Raw genomic sequence first — 20,026 nt, 5'->3', positions numbered from 1 at the left:
AACATGGCACAAGTATACATACGTAACAAACCTGCACGTTATGCACATGTACCCTAGAACTTAAAGTATAATAATAAAAAATAATTTAAAAAAATAAAGTTATAGAAAAGAAGAGGAGAAGGATAAGGAGGAGAAGAAGGAGAAGGAGATTCCAAGTGTGCCGCAAAAGCTAAAGTATTTACTATCTAGCCGTTTACAGAAAGTTTGTCTACTGACCCCTCCTCTATGTCATAGCAGGGAAATTCTGGCATTGCAGCCTCATTGACTGTAGGCCACCATGGAATCCAAGCTTTAATTAATCATTCTAATACGCTGTTAATACTATCACAGGTACTTGAGATAATACATTAAGTCCTGAATGCTGTTAAAATACAACCGTATTGATAAATTCAGTCAGATCCAATCTTCTGATTCATCTTTCTCAGTCTAATAACCCTTAAAATTCATTCCGTACATACTTTCCAAACTCATGCTGATACATATTGGCAATATCCACGAACAATTTCTGAATATTAAATCGTTTTTTGTGGAATTTTCTCCCCTTCCCTTTTGTGGGCTCTAACTCTAGTTACTGATTCAAGAGGCAAGCAGTGAGGGATGTTGGCGTCTGTACTAGGAAAAGTTGACATTACTTGTAAGGCAATTGTCTCAAGTGAAGTTTTAAAAAATGTTCTTTTTTTAAACTTTTATTTTAGGTTAGAGGCTACATATGATGCTTTGTTACATAGGTAAACTCATGTCACGGGGGTCTGTTGTACAGATTATTTCATCACGCAGAAATTAAGCCCAGTACCCAATAGTTACCTTTTCTGCTCCTCTCCCTCCTCCCACCCTCCACCTTCAAGCATACCCCAGTGACTGTTGTTTCCTTTTTTGTGTTCATAAATTCTTATCATTTAGCTCCCACTTATAAGTGAGAACATGTGGTATTTGGTTTTCTGTTCCTGCATTAGTTTGCTGAGAATAATAGCTTCCAGCTTCATTCACGTTCCCATAAGACATTATCTCATTCTTTTTATGGTTGCATGGTATTCCATGGTGTATATGTACCACATTCTCTTTATCCAATCCGTCATTGATGGGCACTTAGGTTGACTCCATCTCTTTGGTATTGTGAATTGTGCTGCAGTGAACATTCATGTGCATGTGTCTTTATGGTAAAGTGATTTATATTCCTCTGGGTGGGTCAAATGGTATTTCTGTCTTTAGGTCTTTGAGGAATTGCCATACTGCGTTCCACAATGGTTGAACTAATTTACACTGCCACCAACAGTGCATAAGTTTTCCATTTTCTCCATAACCTCACCAGCATCTGTTATTTTTTGGCTTTTTATTAATAGCCCTTCTAACTGACATGAGATGGTATCTCATTGGGCTTTTGATTTGCATTTCTCTAATGATCAGTGATATTGAGCTTTTTTTCATGTGAGTGTTGGCCACATGTATGCCTTCTTTTGAAAAGTGTCTGTTCATGTCCTTTGCCCACTTTTTAATGGGGTTGTTTGCTTTTTTCTCTTGGAAATGTGTGTAAGTTCCTTATAGGTGCTCGATATTTGACCTTTGTCAGATGCGTAGTTGGCAAAATTTTTCTCCCATTCTGTAGGTTGTCTGTTCACTGTTGATACTTTCTTTTACTGTTCAGAAGCTCTTGTTTAATTAGATTCCATTTGTCAATTTTCACTTTTGTTGCAATTGCTTTTGCTGTCTTTGTCATGAAGTCTTTGCCCATTTCTATGTCTAGGATGGAATTGCCTAGGTTGTCTTCCAGGGTTTTTTTTTAGTTTTGGGTTTTACATTTAAGTCTTTAATCCATCATGAGCTGATTTTTGTATATGGTATATGTCTGGTTTGGGGTTTTTTGTTTGTTTGTTTGTTTGCTTGATTTTTTGAATTGAGGAGGGATTAATGAAGCATTCAAACTAACAGCAAAAATTGTTTACTACACTAATGAGATAAGGGAAAGGAAGATGGTTATTGGAATTGCATGAAAACTGGATCCATGAAAAAAAAGTCATAGAAAAATGGCCACACAAGAAAGCAGCCACTGTCCAAACTAAAATGGAGGAGTGGGTAGAAGGCCAATAAAAAACCCTATTATTCTTTCTTCTCATCTAATATTCTGATGGTGCTTTCAATCAAGGTAGGCATGGAAGCCTGGGTGATGTAATCCATAAGGGTCAGCCTCCAGGAAAGAAATCAGTCTGGGGGAATCATAGAAAATAATAAGATTCTGAGGAGATCATTCTTGATGTTGAATTGGAGAAATGAGAAGCACTTGGCAAGGCGTGGTGGCTCATGCCTGTAATCCCAGCACTTTGGGAGGCCTAGGTGGGTTGTTCACTTGAGCCCAGAAGTTCGAGACCAGTCTGATCAACATGGTGAAACCTTGTCTCTACCATTAAAAAAAATACAAAAAAATTTAACCTGGCATGATGGTGAATAGGTCCCAGATACTCAGGAGGCTGAGGTGGGAGGATCGCTTGAGCCTGGGAGGTGGAAGTTGCAGTGAGCCCCAAGATCATGCCACTGCACTCCAGCCTTAGTGAGACCTCGTCAAAAAAAAAAAAAAAAAAAGGACACTTAAGAGACTGTATGAGATAGTAATGTTACCATATTTCACTGATTCTAACAATTTATTTTATTATTCAAATTCTCTAAAGTTACCATATTTTATTGATTCTGACAATTTGTTATTCAAATGCTCTAAAGTTAAAATTTATCTTTAAATTTGTAGTATATTATAGTTTGTGATCACAGCATTCTCTTCTTAAAGAAACAAAATAATGGGTGGTCTTATGTCTTGGAATGAATACTTTTTTTTTTTTTTTTTTTTTTGAGACAGAGTCCCGCTCTGTCACCCAGGCTGGAGTGCAGTGGCGCAATCTCCCCTCACTTCAAGCTCTGCCTCCCAGGTTCATGTCATTCTCCTGCCTCAGCCTCCTGAGTAGATGGGACTACAGGCGCCCGCCACCACGCCCCGCTAATTTTTTGTTTTTTTAGTAGAGGCGGGGTTTCACCATGTTAGCCAGGCTGGTCTCAATCTCCTGACCTCGTGATCTGCCCACCTCGGCCTCCCAAAGTTCTGGGATTACAGACATGAGCCACCGCATCTGGCCACCACATTTTCTTTATCCAGTCTATCATTGATGGTATTTAGGTTGATTCCATGTCTTTGCTATTATAAATTGTGCTGCAGGGAACATTTATGTGCATGTGTCTTTATGGTTGTCTTTGTACTCTGTTGTTAGTTTCTTTTGTGGTGCAGAAGCTGTTTAGTTTAATTAGACCCTACTTGTCATTTTTTGTATTTGCTGCAATTGCTTCCTAACAGCCATTTCTAACACAGTAACTTTCCCAAATCGTCACTCACATTTTCTCTTCTTTTAATACAAATTATTAAAAGGTGCAAGATGTTCTCAACCATGATATCTATATCTTGATAAAAAATATATTTTCAAAAAAATTTCTTTTAATTCCCATTCCAATGTATATAAATAATATAGACAATATAGAAACTTAGGAAATAATCACTTATTTTATGCATATATATATATATATATACGTATATTTACCTTTGTAAACCTTATTATTGTGGTTTTTGGGAAACTTTTGAGTATGGCCTTCCTGCTTTCAGATGTAGACAGTCTTACTGGTAAGATCTAATATTTCCTGACTTCTCTTGTCCTTGCCATGTGATAAGCACATTGTATGATTTTTTTCAGTTAGTACTTTCAACAACCCTATTAGGTACTTGTGTTTTATTCAATTTTATGAATGGCCCAACTAGATATAAAAAGTGATTAGAGATGGGATTAGAACATTTTCAGTTTATATATCCAGGGTTAGGAAGACTTCACAAAATAATACTGTAACAATTAATGCCATGCTTTTTTATATAGGAAAAGAAAACCCCTTCCATGGTTGCTGTATGAGACATAAAAGTATCTGTTTGCATCTTAGAAGAGGAAAGTGGAAAATTCTGAATTTGCATAAAATTTTTTGCTGGTTGTTCTTCACCATAGCTGAAAAGCATGATCTTAAAATTATGTATTAGTACCTTCCTGCATTTGAAAGAAAGAACTAAGTTAAATAATGTAAGTGTATAGAAGAAGACTCCTGTAGAAGATTTGGAAAAATGGACTTGAGTACAGGTATTTGATGATGAGCCCATGAAGCTCTAGTGAGAGAATGGAGAAAGATAAGAAAGGGAGAAAAGACAATGTGTGTATTAATAAGCAGAATAACACAGTGAGGAGTTACAATTCGATACCATTGGGACTTTCTGATTACTGTGTAAAACAAACCTCAGAATTGCCCCATTGCAGGTTGGATAAGCTGAGTTATTTACACATTTACTTCTGATCCTCACTACCTGAGGTTGTCCCCCTATTCTTGGTGCACTAAATCCCTGGAACTAATGAGCTGCTGGGCAGGTGCACAAACTGAAGAAGTACTCTTAGCAGCAGAGAAAGTCCTCAGGCAATAAAGCAGAGGTCAGAAGTGGTCAATATGCTTAATAACTGGCCACTAAGCAGCAGCTGGTGGTCCAGGAAGATATGAGATGTGCATTCACAGCGCCCACTACACAGATTTATGCAGATTATACAGGAAACGCTTCATATATGAATGTCCCACTATGAATAAGTGGAATTAGCCACTTTCCCAGAGGAGAAATATTAGTTATGGTGTGTTTCACTACATTCAAACCTTTGAAAAATCCCCAGTTTTGTTCCCATGTTGTACTAGAAATAACAGTACAAAGTTGGAATGTAAACTCAATTGAGTTATACTTACTGTGTAATTTAAGTAATGATATATGTGTGTGTGTGATTATATTAAGATTAATGTTCTCGTTGTTACTGCTGAATCCATTATGGCTGTAACTCATTTTTGTTTTTGTAATTTTCCGCTTTCTTTTATTCTGCCGTTTGGTTACCAGTTAGAAAAATGTAATATTGAAAGGATGCATTATGCAATCTTTTTCCATTATGCACAATCAAAACATGGGTATGAGATTGGCTCTTATTCAAAAAGAAGAAAATCTGCCATTTGAAGCTGTGCATATAGAATAAAAAGAATTTTAATATATGTTTAGTCTCATTCTTTTGGTAATATGTAATGTAACCTGGTTTTGGTGGAAAAGCAATTATTGATATAAATTATTGATAAATATTTCTTTCAGGTTTGAACATTTGTTATAGAATATTTAAGATAAATAAATAAGGCATTATTGAATCTGAAAGAATATGGTAAATTTATAAAAATTAATATGGCTGTATTTTGTTCCTACTGAACCATTATATAATGCTGTCACTTTATGATGCAAGACTGTAAGATGTACATTTAAAATAATTTATTTGCAGATCTTGAGTCCATCTTCAATAGTATTGTCTTTTTATTATGATGAAGCTTTCCAGGAATGGAAATTATATATTTCTATGTTTCAAGTTTATCATCTATTGTTTCATTGCAAAGCCTATAAAAGTTGACCAATCTTAATGACAGTAACCCTCCTTAAATGGGGAGAATTACTTAGGGTTGATTTAATTCAAGTGTATAAAATGAAGTAGAGTGCAAGGCCACTGGGCTACTTTTGAGAATTTATAAAGAACTATTTTGGGGCCTGTGGGCCTAGATATTATTCAGGTACAAACTTTTTTTCTAGAAAAAGGGAAAAGAAAACCATGGCTTATTAAAAGAGTTTTTATTAACTTTTATATTTCATCACAACTTAGTTTCGCATGAAAAGAAAGAAAGTCAGCATAAAGATCAACAACTATCTTTGTGGCTCTGATAAATAACTTAAGCCCTCTGAGCCTCAATGAGAACATCAGTAAAATAAGACTAACGGGACCAACTCCGTGCAGTTCAGTGAGGATTAAATGAGGTTATACATGTCAACTGCTTAGCAACATACCTGGTACATAGAAAGCCTCAGTGAATAATAATTGAGAAAACCAAAGATTGAAATACTGAAATGACTTCATCTGTAGAGAAGAAAGGAATGATATTTGATGTCAAATGAGGATATTGAGAAAATATACGTCAAATAAAAAAGCTCAATTTTCAACATAAGTAAAAATGCATCTAGAGTATTGAGAAAGACTACCTGTGCCATTTTCTTGGGCTTTGAAAGACAGGTTATGATTGTTTCTAGTTTTGATTTCATATAACTGTCTGCCAATTGTGATACCCAGCCAAATAACATGGGAGTATTAATTCTTTACGTTAACATATAGCTCATTCTACAATTTTCTTGATTTAAATTATAGAGTCAAAAAGTCAATTCTGTAAATTCTTCATAGATTACTCTACTCTTGGAGTGCATGATATGTTCTGTTTTCTCTTTCTCCTTGGTAGGAAACCAGACTCCCAGTAAGCCTTCACATACTGTGCATAGTTAAGAATACCCCACAGGCTGCTTGATATTGACTAATCTGACTCATATCCCTGCAAATAATCTGCCGTAATCTTTTAAATAATATTATTGTGTCCTTTGCTGTTAGAAGTTAAAAGTATAGGGTATAGGGCAGGGCAGACTGCCCGCATTGGAGTCCTGATTCTAATACCACTTCAGTTTTCCTATCTGTAAAATGAGGATAACATTAATACTTAACTTAGTAGTGTAATTGTGAGAATTAAATGAAACAGCATATATGAAACACATAGAGACCTAATTTATTTTAAGTGCTTGATAATTTTAATTATTATTAATTTTATTTATACTCCTATTATTTTTATAACTGTAGACCAACTTATTCTGGCTATATGCAATATGAAGAAAACCCTCCTTCTACCATTCCTCAAACATAAAAATACTGAATTTTGGCATATTATTCCTGTTAAACTATTTATTTATTTAGCATGCAGGCTGGGTGAGATACTACACTACTACACACAGAATTACAGAACTATATTGATGATTCATATACAACTTACACGTGATTCCCATATGTTTTCTGTCAGATTTTTTCTCACTTGCATACATAAATATGTAAAAGAATTGTTGAATATCTGTTCAAGAAATTGTGCTTGGCATTGTGGAGGAATTGGATTGCAAAATAGCTTTATTTATCTGCCCTCAGAGATAATATTTATATTGAGAAAAGACAGAAATACATAAACTCAATAATTTAATAAAATACAAAAGATCTCAGACTCATTATGGTTTTCATTGCCACATCAGTGGTGTAGAAAATACATGCTCTGTTTTCAGAGGAAGAAGATGACAAGAGTTTGGTGTTTCATTCTTTGTACTCATGATAATACTGTGAAAACTGATATTTAAAAATGATTGTATTTTGTAAAATAAGGTTATTATAAAAATATAAGCAATATGGAAGAGTGAAGAAAAAGAAAGTCATGTATCTCTCAAAGTCCTCTCTCTCATTAACAATTGTTGCTAATGATAGAATTATTTTAGGTAAATAGTCATGGAGGTACTATTTTATTAAAAATGAGATTAGACTTTACATGCTATCTTTAAATATAAAGTTAATTTAAAGTAAAACTAATGATATATTAATTTTAAGATAAAAATTTCTTTGAGTGCTTTTTAGATTATTTATTATTGTCTAGGGAAAAATGATGATACAGAAATATTGAATGAAGTCATTATTTTAAATTAATGTTTCAAATTTAGGCAGTGTTAAAGGATTACATTCTATTGAAGATGAGGTATGTTTTACTTTCTCCTCCCCAAATGCTCAGTTTTTCCTGCTGTGTAATCACTTTTATTTCATGAAGTTAACGTGTGCATTTTGTAGTGCAATCATAATGCCCTCAGCATTTAGTTGTTGTTCTATATGTACATGTATTCAACTCACCCTATTCTTTTTCCAAAGTTGCTTTCATTTCCTTTTACTTTACTTTGGTTCTGCTATTTTTTGGCTGGATTTTCCTCTATTATTTAAATTTTGATTACAGTTACACTTTCATGAAAAACAATGATAAAACATAGTGAAAATCGACAGTGCTTTACTTTCCCTTTCCCCAAATACCATTCCACCCTTCTAAGAACCTTAAAAGCCATAATTTTTTCAGAGTTTCTTTTTTTATTCTTTTGCATATTTCAAAAAGATACATTTACATTACGATTTTTTGACTTACTAATTTTAGCTATTATCTATTGTCTTCGTGTAATACATAAGATAGATATTTTTATACTTTTGTTTGTTTTACTCTTCCCTTATTCTCCAGAATATTTAAATCTCAATTTGTCATTAATTAATTAGTTTTTACATTATTATAACTATAAACACATGCACACTATTGATCCAAATAGTCTATAATTATCCTGCTTTCTTTCATAAATTTTGGAGCTTTTTTCTGGAATTAATATTTAATTCTTTTTTTGTTTTTTGTGCAAAATATTGAAATGTACCTCTCTTTAATTCTTTTTGTAAATGCCCTATAAGACCTGTCAAACCTCCATTATTAGCATATTTTCTCTAATTTTTCAAATACATGTGATAATATTACAAATGCTTTACTTATTTCCTATGGCTTTCCCTCCCCAAGTCATCTAGCTTTTACAGGTTTATTGCAGTATAACTTATATCTAAGATATGTAGATGAGTGAATTTACATATATATGTTATATATATGTATACCTCCATAAACATCTAGCACCTAGATCAAGATATAGACTATATCCAGAACTCCAGCAGGCTCTCTCATGCCTACTTTAATTTGTTAATTCTGCCCTAAAATATTCAGGTCTGTATCACCGTGAATCAAGTTTTCTGCTTTGGAACTTTATATAAATACAATTATGCATTATATACCCTTTCTTATTTCACTCAATGTTATGTCTTTAGATTCATCCATGTTGCATATAGCATTGTTACATTCTTTTTCATTGTTATGCAATATTTTATAGTATGAATATACTGTAAAAATTAGTTTTATAAAAATTTTCCTATAATTCATCTGGAAATTGCTCTGAAGAAATCAACACCAACTTCACGTTTTTCTTATCGTGGTGACTTGGTTTTCCTTCCTGGATATGTGAAGAAATTTTATAATTATCATTAAGTGAAGGACAATGTAATCAAGATTTCCTTTCTTTTCTTTTCTTTTCTTTTCTTTTCTTTTCTTTTCTTTTCTTTCTTTTTTTATTTTTTTTTGAGACAGAGTCTAGCTCTGTTGCCCAGGCTGGAGTGCAGTGGCACGATCTCAGCTCACTGTAAGCTCCGCCTCCGAGGTTCAAGCCATTCTCCTGTCTCAGCCTTCCAAGAAGCTGGGACTACAGGTGCCCACCACCACGCCCGGCTAATTTTTTGTCTTTTTAGTAGAGAAGGGGTTTCACTGTGTTAGCCAGGATAGTCTCGATATCCTGACCTCGTGATCCGCCCGCCTCATCCTCCCAAAATGCTGGGATTACAGTTGTGAGCCACCGCGCCCAGCAAGATCTGTTTTCTTTAACAGTTTTAGTTGGAGCCTGATTGTTTCACACTGATCCATAAAGCTGGCTCCTTTATCTTTCTTATTACAAGGATTTTTAAAATTATTAAAAATTATATGTTTTGCAACATTTTAATGTGTATATTATTCTCTTCTACTTCAGGTTTTTGGATCATCCTTATACTGAATCTTTTCTGTTTTTAACTCTCAACTAAACGTATCGTATTTTCAACAGGTGTGTTAGCCTTGTTTTCCTCCTTTATTTATTTATTTTTTTTGAATTACTATGAAAATATCAAACTCTTTTGGGCCAGAAGTTAAAATATTATCTATAACATTATCTATGTCTAATCTACTCATTTCTTTTTCTAATTTATTTATTATCTGGGTAATGGTATTGTTTTGGCTCTCAACTTCTTTTCTTATTTATTATACTTTTTCTTATCATTCTTTTTAAAATTTAAATCAACTTATCTTTGAATTCTAGTTTTATTTAATCTATGGTTTTTTAATACTATGAAGGACTTTCATATAGTTTTTCTCTGGTATCAGCAACTTAATATATTGCCTAGTAAGCATATTAAAATTTTTGAAAAATAATAACCTGCTGATAGCATTGCAAATATAAGAAAATATTTTTTCTTTTTCAGGAAATACAAAAGACATCATAATGATATATGAAGAGGATGCTGAGGAATGGGCTCTGTACTTGACAGAAGTATTTTTACATGTTGTGCAAAGGGAAGCGATCCTGTTATATCGCTTGGAGAATTTCTCTTTTCGGCATTTGGAGTTGCTGAACTTAACCTCTTACAAATGTAAACTTTTGATATTATCAAATAGCCTGCTTAAAGACCTAACTCCAAAGAAGTGTCAGTTTCTGGAAAAGATACTTCATTCACCAGAAAGTGTAGTTACTTTGCTTTGTGGAGTGATGAGTTCACATCAGCTTTATGAATTATTAAATATCTCTCAAAGCAGATGGGAGATCTCAACTGAGCAGGAACCTGAAGACTACATCTCTGTAATCCAGAGTATCATATTCAAAGGTAATGTTGCCAAATCTTCTTTGTTTTATTTTTATTTGTTTTTTGTAATTAAAGAATTGCAAGTTTTTAGAACCAATAACTGATGTTAGGATAAAAATAAGAAAAATGAGAGCTGCTTTTATTCAACAGTATATTGTACTGTCCACAAAATACATTAAGGTTCTTAATTTTTAGCTCCATTCCAATCAAGGCTCATTCGTTGTTCTAAAAATGGCTTATAAATATATTCTTCAGGGCAGCCTGGATGAGACCATGGCAGAACAAGTATGGTATGCTCAGTCATATGACAGTTTGGTTCTGGAAACTGGTTTCTTATATAACTGGTGAGGCATGAGTTAATATACTATAGTAGTGTTACCAGTCAGTAACAGTTCGAGGTTTGAAGGTCTGGGTTACAATTACAGAGCTTTTAAAATTTTCAGCTTGTAACCTTTAGATAAAATACAAGGTCCCGTTCATTAATTAATTACATTTCCATGTAATAATCAAAATGCTGCAACTTACTAATGTTAAAGCTTCTCCCTTCCATAGTTTTATTCTGCTTGGTGTGAAAGGAGTGCTGTGGTCAGCTGCTTCCCTGGTTTTCTTAGTCTGTACTTTGCTCTCAACTCCCAGTCTTCCAACTATGGTTTCATGGCTTAAAGGGAAGGAGTGAAGCTATTATTTTATCTTGGCCACATCAGATTAAAAGTTGCCTCTTTTTCTTGGAGTAAATTTCTGAGTTTTTGGAAATCCCTTATTTGCTGGGAATGTCTCTCCTGCAGTTTCTTAATGAGTCAAATGTTCTCTCTTCTCTAAGATCATAGCTGTGGTTATCTAATGCATGTAGATTCTTACTGTTGAGTTCTATGGCTCATTCATATGTCTCTCATGATGAAAATGGCACTGAGATATCTCCTGGCTGGGTGTTTCTCCTACCTTGTCCACATCTATCTGACGATAAACCTTCCTTTATCTCCATTTATCTTTTTCCGGACAAACTCTGGGCATACAAGCCATTCCCAGAGTATCTATCACCATCCTGCCCTCAGAGCAGCAGTACAGCAACAGTCTCTTGCGTTTAGTAATTTCCAAACCTGGATCCAGCACAAGTGTTGGGAGTTCTGGAAATCCAGGGAACCTATATCAACCCCAAATGGTTCGCTAGAAGCTCGTCTCACTACACTTCTCACTATGCTTCTTTCCTGGTGGAAAACAACTTTCTTCTCCCTCTGTCGCCCAGGCTGGAGTGCAGTGGCTGGATCTCGGCTCACTGCAAGCTCCGTCTCCCGGGTTTATGCCATTCTCCTGCCTCAGCCTCCCAAGCAGCTGGGACTACAGGCATCCGCCACCTCATCCAGCTAGTTTTTGTTTGTTTGTTTGTTTTGTATTTCACCTTGTTAGCCAGGATGGTCTCGATCTCCTGACATCGTGATCCGCCTGTCTCGGCCTCCCAAAGTGCTGGGATTACAGGCTTGAGCCACCGCGCCCAGCCTGTTTTGTATGGCTTTGAGACAGAGTCTCACTCTATCACCCAGGCTGGAGTGCAGTGGCATGAACTTGGCTCATGGCAACCTCCGCCTCCCAGGCTAAAGCAATTCTTGTGCCTCAGTCTCTGGAGCAGCTGGTATTACAGACATGCACCATCATGTCCGGCTAATTTTTGTACTTTTAATGGAGACGGGGTTTTACCATGTTGGCCAGGCTGGGCTCGATAACCTCAAGTGATCAGCCCACTTTGGCCTCCCAAAGTGCTGGGATTACAGGCGTGAGCCACCACACCCAGCCCAAATTCAATAGTTTTTAAAAGCATTGTCTTAGTTGTCTGTTGTTGCACAGCAAGTTTCTCTAACTTTTGGCAACTTAATAAATAATGGTATTATCAGTTTCTATGATTTAGGAATCTAGGAGAGGTTTAGCTGGGAGGTTCTGGAGCAGGCTTTGTCATGAGGATGCAGTCAAGCTGTCCGGAACTAAGATCCTCTGAAGGCTCCACTGGATGAGGATCTACTAACAGGGCTTACATTGTTGACAGTTTCCTTTGTTGTTGTGATTTTAATAATCCCTTGGTTGGCTGAAGGTCATTTCTAATCATTCCTGAGGAAGGTTCCTTGGAAGCAATGTTTCTGAATTCCTGCATGTTTAAAAGAGTTTGTCTCTTGTCTTACACTGAAGGTAGAGTTTGTCTGAGGAGAGTATTGCTATTGCCCTTCTGTCTCTAGCATTGCAGAATTTACAGAATTTGTATTTGCCTAGCTGACTAAAGGATTCTTATTTATAGTTGAAGTTTAGTGACTTTACTAGACTATTTTAGTGCTGACTATTCTGGATTATTTTTCCCAGGGACATGCTTTCTTATTTTTGTTTTTATCTTTTTCCCAAAATGTAGATTCAACTCTTCTTTTATTTCATGAAGAATTTCTTAACTTATATGTAAGTTTACGGTTTATTTTTCAGGGATTCCTTTTTTATGTATTTTGGATATCTTTAGTCTGAAGTGCACTCTACAATTTCTCTCTAATCCCTTTTGAGTCTATTAATATCTAATTAACTTAGTTTGCATTTTCACTTTAACTTTTGCTACCATTTTGTGCTTCCAGGAGTCTCTCTTCCTCTGTATTACTTCCAATCTCTTTCATTTTCATAGCACTTTTACTTTTTCTCATTGTACCATTTGGTTGAGCACTTGTAATTTAAAATTCATCTCCTGTTCTTAATTCACTCACCTCTCTCTAACTTCTTGCATATCTGCACTATATAATTGCTTTCAAAAAGTGATTTCTATTCATTACATTAAAAATTCACGGTGAAATGTTTGGTTACAATTTTCAACTTTGTTTATGGTAATATGTTTTTAGTTTTTGCTCCCCATCTCCTTTGGTTTTCTCCTTTCCTCTTTTCCTCCCTCCCTTCCTTGCTTTCTTCCTCCCTCCCTTCCTCCCCTCCCTCTCTCCTTCCCTTTCTCCCCTCCCTCTCTCCTTCCCTTTCTCCCTTTCCCCTTTTAGTATCTTTATATAGATTCTATGCTTGTTCAGGTTTTCCTCCTCTCCTCTTCTCTCCTCTCCTCTCCTCTCCTCACCTGTCCTCCTCAAGACAGAGTTTCACTCTTGTTGCCCAGGCTGGAGTGCAATGGTGCGATCTCCACTCACTGCAACCTCCGCCTCCCAGGTTCAAGCAATTCTCCTGCCTCAGCCTCCTGAGTAGCTGGGATTACAAGCGTGTGCTACCACACCCAGCTAATTTTGTATTTTTAGTAGAGATGGGGTTTCTCGACATTGGTCAGGCTGGTCTCGAACTCCCGACCTCAGGTGATCCGCCTGCCTCAGCCTCCCAAAATGCTGGGACTACAGGCATGAGACATCATGCCCGGCCTCAGGTTTTCTTATGTGTCGCTGAGAAAAGAGAGTTTTTTCAGTCCAGCCAGTGGAAATAGACAGAGTGGGTTTTGTTGTTTGTTCTGTTTTGCTATTGTTGTTGTTATTTTACCATGAAAGACTGTACTTCTCTGCTTCCACAGATGTAGACTGCTTTCTGTAATATGATTTTTCTGTATAGTTCTTCATTTAACCTCACTTTGTCTACTTTTTAGAACCAAACTGCTTCCATAGATGCTTCTCCCTCAAATTGTTGCCTCATATCTATAATGTGCCCTTAGCCTTAGAGGAAGTATGTTTGCTGGCTCAAATCTGCAGCTTCTGGACTGTTTCTTCAAAGTGTCTTTTCTCTGTTTCCTCCTGTACACCCTTACGCTCTATTATCACTGTTTTAGGAAACAGTTCATTGAATTTGGGTCTAGAATTTCACTGTTTCCTATTTCCTCTAAATAGGATATTTGCATAATATTTCCTCATTGTCTGTGTGTAGGGATGATTTCCAAGAATAAAAAGGGGAAATATTCACAATACACCATAATGTTTAAACTGGAAGTTTTCAAGTTTCTTACGATCTCTTTTGCTCTCTTGTTAGTATTCCTCAAGTACATTAAACTTTTTTGAGTGAAAAGAAAAAAGTGTTACAATAGGAAAATTATTTTTTTAATCACAATAAAGCACAAGTAAGCATATGCTACTTTTCTCCCTGAAGATTGTTAGTAAAATTTTAGATGGCTCCTCACACCCATAATTTCTGTTTATTCAAAGAACTCATGTTATTTTGGCCACTTGAGCTATAATGTCACTGTTATGTAAAAATTTTTGATATGTATCTTTTTATTGCTTCAGTTGTTTTGTTTTATAATGAGTATTTTTGAGTGGATATGAAAGTGGTATTCTGCTATGTCTTCAAATTATATTTCTATTCATACTTGATGAGAGAAAAACTCACACCTTGTAGACAACAGTACTATTTTGGAGACACTATTATTTCTCATCTGCCCACATTGATTTTGGTCTCTGATTTCTTAGAGTAACTTAGATATGCCAACTGGAAAATATAACCATCTTATTTGGAAAAGGATGTTCAAATATAGTGTATTTTTGTCTGAGGTACAAGAATGCAACCAGAAGCATATAGTTGTATTTCTAAGTCTACAAAATGGTAGCAATTTCCAAACTGCATAAAATAACTTTTATATGTGGGTTGTGTCCTTTGAAAAAATTGGTTCTATTTGCTCTAGTCTATGCAGTGATAAATTTGCTTAAGTGCTCTGCTAAATTATTTTATGTTTATGTTGCCATTCATGTTGAAGACATAAAGTCTCGTATTTAAATTGAGATCAGTCCAAAAAAAAAATTGGTGAAATAGGACAAAGAATGTGGAATGCAGTTTTTACTGTCCCTTTTCTACTTTCCCTCATTCCATAAATAAATTATACAAAGAATAAGGGGAACTTATTATTCAGAAACATGCTATGAAAAAGAGAATAATAACAATGCCAAGAAAGTCATGTAAATAATTAAATGTTCTAATATATTAATATAAGACAAAGAAAAATCAGAGGAAATTTTGAGAAAGAGAAAGCTATTTTATAATTAATCAATGCTCCAGAGAAAATTTTTTAACATTAAAAAAGTTTTTTTAAAAGATACAATAATTTATGTTTTCTCCAAGTATTTTCTTTCCTTTAAAGGAATTAAGGAAACCAAATTTCCTGTCTTCTTAATTCCCAAATTGGGAATAACACAAATCCAGATGTATTTCCTTTTTTCTGTGTGTTTTATAACCGTTTATGTGACACTTCTTCCTTTTTCTGTCCTCTATTTGTTAGTTTTGGTTTGTTACCTAATTTGCTTCTCTAGTCTTTCCACATTTATAGGTGATATAAATAATCTGATCTGAAATTGTTATAAAATCAACGACCATTTCTGAGTATCACGAACATGTACTTGAATCCTTCTGGTTTTCAGGATCCTGGCACCTCTCCAAGACCTCTGACCTCCCTTGTTCTTTGTTCTTGACTCTGCCCCTATCACTTCTGGACCAGGTACCCTGGTTTGCTTGCAACCCCTGAGCTACCCTTTACCAACAGCTCTCTCCATGGCTTATTTTCTCATATTTTCTTATTGTCCATTAACAGGAAAAAAAACTTCTAACTCTTTCTTGAAGAACCTTAGCATTTCCATTTTGTTTTTCTATTACCAAACCAAAGATTTCAAATTTTTAGCTTTATTACACTCTTTAAAAGAAGGACAAAATGAAGAGTAGTAATGTAACAGTAGAATTATTGGAAAGACAAAACAAAACAAACAACACAACAGAAACAAACTATGCAGAAGCATTGTTCTCCTTTCTTTCTGTCTGTGCTGTGTATTGCTTAAGAACTCTGACTCACTGGACCTTCCTAGAACTGGTCAATGAGATGTTGTAGCCTTTCAAATGAAGTCCTTCCTTTTTGCATGGTCTTTCAGCTCTTTGAAGATATGGCTCCAGCATGGGTGTCCAGGACATTTCTGTCACCAGCATTAGTGTAGACACAGACTGTATAGTAGGGTAATTGCATCATTCACCATTGAACAAACACAGCCTTTACATTTTTGCCTTCACTCCATTGTTCTTTCATTTTTCTCTTCATCTGGAGTATCCTTCCACATATTTTCAGTTGAAATCTCAACCATCCTTCAAAGTCAGCTGAAGAGTTGCTTTATTAATAAATTCATCTCAGATCATTTCTGCTTGAAAAATATTTTCCTCATCTAATTTTATTAATTTTGATTATTGCTTACTTATGACTTTCGTTACATTCTATATTCTCTGTAACTATTTTTTACCATTTTTTTTCTTCTCCTTTTTGCTGCTTTAAAAATGGAATGTTGTTAACTTTCTTTTACGCCTGTTGCGGTGGCTGACGCCTGTAATCCAAGCACTTTGGAAGGCTGAAGCAGGCAGATCGCTTGAAGTCAGGAGTCAAGACCAGCCTCACCAACATGGTGAAACCCAGTCTCTACTGAAAATACAAAAATTAGCTGGGTGTGGTGGTGCACACCTGTAATCCCAGCTACTTGGGAGGCTGAGGTAGGTGAATCACTTGAATCTGGGAGGCGGAGGCTGCAGTGAGCCCAGATGGTGCCACTGCACTCCAGCCTGGGTGACAGAGCGAGACTCCGGCTCAAATAAAACAAACAAATAAACAAACAAAAACAAAAAAACTTCATTTAAAAAAATGTCAGCATTCTCAACATCAAAAAAACCCCACAAACCCAGAAAGCACAAATTGTGTTCGTAAGTGCAGATTTATAAATGTTTATGGTACAGTTTAGTTTTTCTCTTTGTTGAAACCTCTTGATGAAAGGTTTACTGTAGGATTCTTGTCAAGAATACATAACCTCAATCTAATCATGAGGAAATATCAGACAAATCAAACTGGGAAATTTTTGTGGAATCAAGGAAGATTCTATAAAATAATTGCTCTGTACTCTTCAACAGTATTAAAATCAAGAGGTTAAAAGAAAGGGTGAATTATTATTTCAAAATAAAGTAATCCAAAACCATCAGCTCAGCACTATCCCAGAGCTTTCCCCATCTTCTACATTCAATTAATTTCTGTGGGAACTGTATCTTCGTTCCCATTTCTCATCCATTGGCCTAGATCTTCATTTTCCATTTCACAGTCTACTACTAGAACCTCCCAGCTGGTGGCCTTTTTCCTCCCTATTTTTCTAAAACACACACTATATTATGGGCTCTATGTCACCTATGGAATAAAGTCAAAATACCTTAAAGTAGCAGACAAGACCTCTCATAATAAAATATTATGTAAAAACATTTTTTTAATTAGCAGGATTTAAAACACTTACTTTGATTGTTCACAAATTTAGACAATAATCAATTCTATCAGTAAATGTGTAATGATAATTTAGTAAATTTAGGACTAAGACTGGTACAACTGTTTTTGTGCTTCTAGAATTTATTAAGGTTTGAAAAATTATTAGCTGCCAACTTTAAGACTCAGGGATTGAATACTCACTTTTTTTTCTTTCTCTAAGAAACTAATAGTTCATTATAACTTCAGAATTCCAATTAAAGTGATGGATTGTTTGAAAAGAATATTATTCAAAAAGTCTGAATTATAAATTGAGTTCAGGTATCTGATACTTTACACAAGGGTTTTATTGTGTCCCAAAGAGTTTCTCTGGCTTGCATGATTTAATAAAGTCGTTCAAATTATTTCTAAGACTGTAAGGACTAAGGTTTCAAGGATTTTTCCCTCAATGTATGGTACATATTCAATTTCTCTTTGAAGAAATTTTTTATATATTAATAAATTCATCTTTTTAAATTCTATTTTTAATTTTTTTTTAAAATGTCATGTTTGGTCATTCTCATATATATGAAGAATGAAACTCAAACAACAAAATGATTAGTAAAAATTTATTAGTCCTAGACACCAGAATGTAATTACGATTTGTTTATTGCTAATAAAATAAGATAAAGGCATTTGATCAGGATATTTTTAGCGTGTTGGTAATGGCATTTTGTAGACGACTCTGGGGAGCTTTTCTCCTCTCCCTCTCCCTCTCCCCTTTACCTATCCTCTCTCCTTCTCCTCTCTTCCCCTCTCCCTCTCCTCTCTCTTCTTTTTCGAGATAGGGTCTTGCTGTGTCACCCAGACTGGAGTGCGGTGGTGGGACCCGGGCTCACTGCAGCGTCCACCTCCAGATTTCAAGTGATTCTCGTGCCTCAGCCTCCTGAGTAGCTAGGATTACAGGTGTGCACTACCATGCCCAGCTAATTTTTTTTTTTTTTTTTTGTAATTTTAGTAGAGATGGGGTTTCACCATGTTGGACAGGCTGGTTTCCAACTCCTGGCTTCAAGAGATCCACCCACCTTGGCCTCCCAAAATGTTGGGATTACAGGCAGGAACCAACATGCCTGGCCTCTGGGTAGCTTTTAACCATATTCATATTATGAATGTATGCACCCTATTTCTGAGTTCTACTGCCTCCCTTTTTGAACCAAAAACTAAGGTACACTATTACATATTACTCAGGATCATTGTGTTATTAACACCTTAGAAGTTAGCTTATGGTATTCTTTGCTTTCCAAAAATCTTACCTTTCTTTAGATGATTTCCTCTTTATCTTTGCTAAAAGCTGATTTTTTTTTCACATTTCAATGCCACATGGGAAATGATCGTCTGCTGCATAAACAGCACGATTCTAAGGCTTTTCTGAAAATTAACTCTAGTGTTAAAGGGAAGAAACTATGTACAGAGTCCATGAAAAAAACAAAATTTTACTGTCTCTTATTATAAATTATCTTGTTCTGAAATCTATGCCAAGACAGTTGGTATCCTGAGGTCTACCTTTAATCCAAGGCCCAAAAATATCTACACTTATGTGATAATTGAGCCATCCATTGGAGGGAGAGTACACCTTTGAGCTGTGTTTGACTTGAACATGCCTTCCCTTAGCTGGTGACCAGCCACTTGGTAACCTCAATAATTATTTTTCAAGACAGACACTTTAAACTTTATTTTCTTAACATCAGTAACATTTTCTTGTTCACACACATTTATGCTGGAAATTAAGGTATAGGATCATATGAGATTAATTAACAGCTTGATACAAGATGATGTATCTGACACTGTTTTGCCATATTTTTGTATTTCACACAGGGAATAGAGTAAGAAACTCGTACATTTTAACTTTATTCTTGACTGAGAAACGCAATAGGTAGTTTAAACTAAATTAAGAAATTAAGATTTTAAAAGTCAGACATTTTATGATATCACCAAATGAGAATTCACTTACACTCATTTATCGAGGATATGTATTTTTAACCTTAAGTTTCCACGAGTGATTTCAAATTACTTTTACTAGTGTCTTAATATTCTCATATATTGAGAGAGTTGAAAATTTTAATATCCCATATTATAAGCTGCATAATAGAAGGGTTGAAATTACATGGTTTTCTTCAGGAACTATATTCATTAAATGTTTATGGTTGTGCTCTTTATGAGGCAATTATGATTTCCTTTTGATTGTAAGAGAAATATTAAGATATATGGAAATCATCACAAGTGTGCCTCTAAAGCTCATCTCATATCTGAATTTTTTGACTATTAATAGTATCATAATGCTACAAAATGTATTTCTAGGGAGGTGAGTAATGCTTGTCAATCCATTTAATAGCTTCCCATAAAAGGAAGCTTAACT

General features: G+C 35.1%; 1 protein-coding gene across 3 annotated transcripts in view; it reads left to right on the top strand.

Moving 5' to 3' along the window:
* BANK1 (B-cell scaffold protein with ankyrin repeats 1) overlaps window positions 1–20,026 on the top strand; it is a 302,892-nt gene that overhangs the window by 31,424 nt on the left and 251,442 nt on the right. For 2 of the 3 annotated variants that reach the window (XM_011967205.1, XM_011967206.1), the window contains exon 2: window positions 10,056–10,454. The exons of the other annotated variant lie outside the window; for it this stretch is intronic. In XM_011967205.1, coding sequence (XP_011822595.1) covers window positions 10,056–10,454 — 399 coding nt within the window. The remainder of the gene's footprint in view (window positions 1–10,055; window positions 10,455–20,026) is intronic. 3 annotated transcript variants of the gene reach the window in all.

This window comes from Mandrillus leucophaeus, unplaced genomic scaffold (genome assembly GCF_000951045.1).
Source record: "Mandrillus leucophaeus isolate KB7577 unplaced genomic scaffold, Mleu.le_1.0 Scaffold792, whole genome shotgun sequence".
Classification (NCBI taxonomy): Eukaryota; Metazoa; Chordata; class Mammalia; order Primates; family Cercopithecidae; genus Mandrillus; species Mandrillus leucophaeus.
The sequence above is the reverse complement of the archived record's forward strand: the minus strand, read 5'-3'. Positions and strand labels throughout refer to the sequence as shown.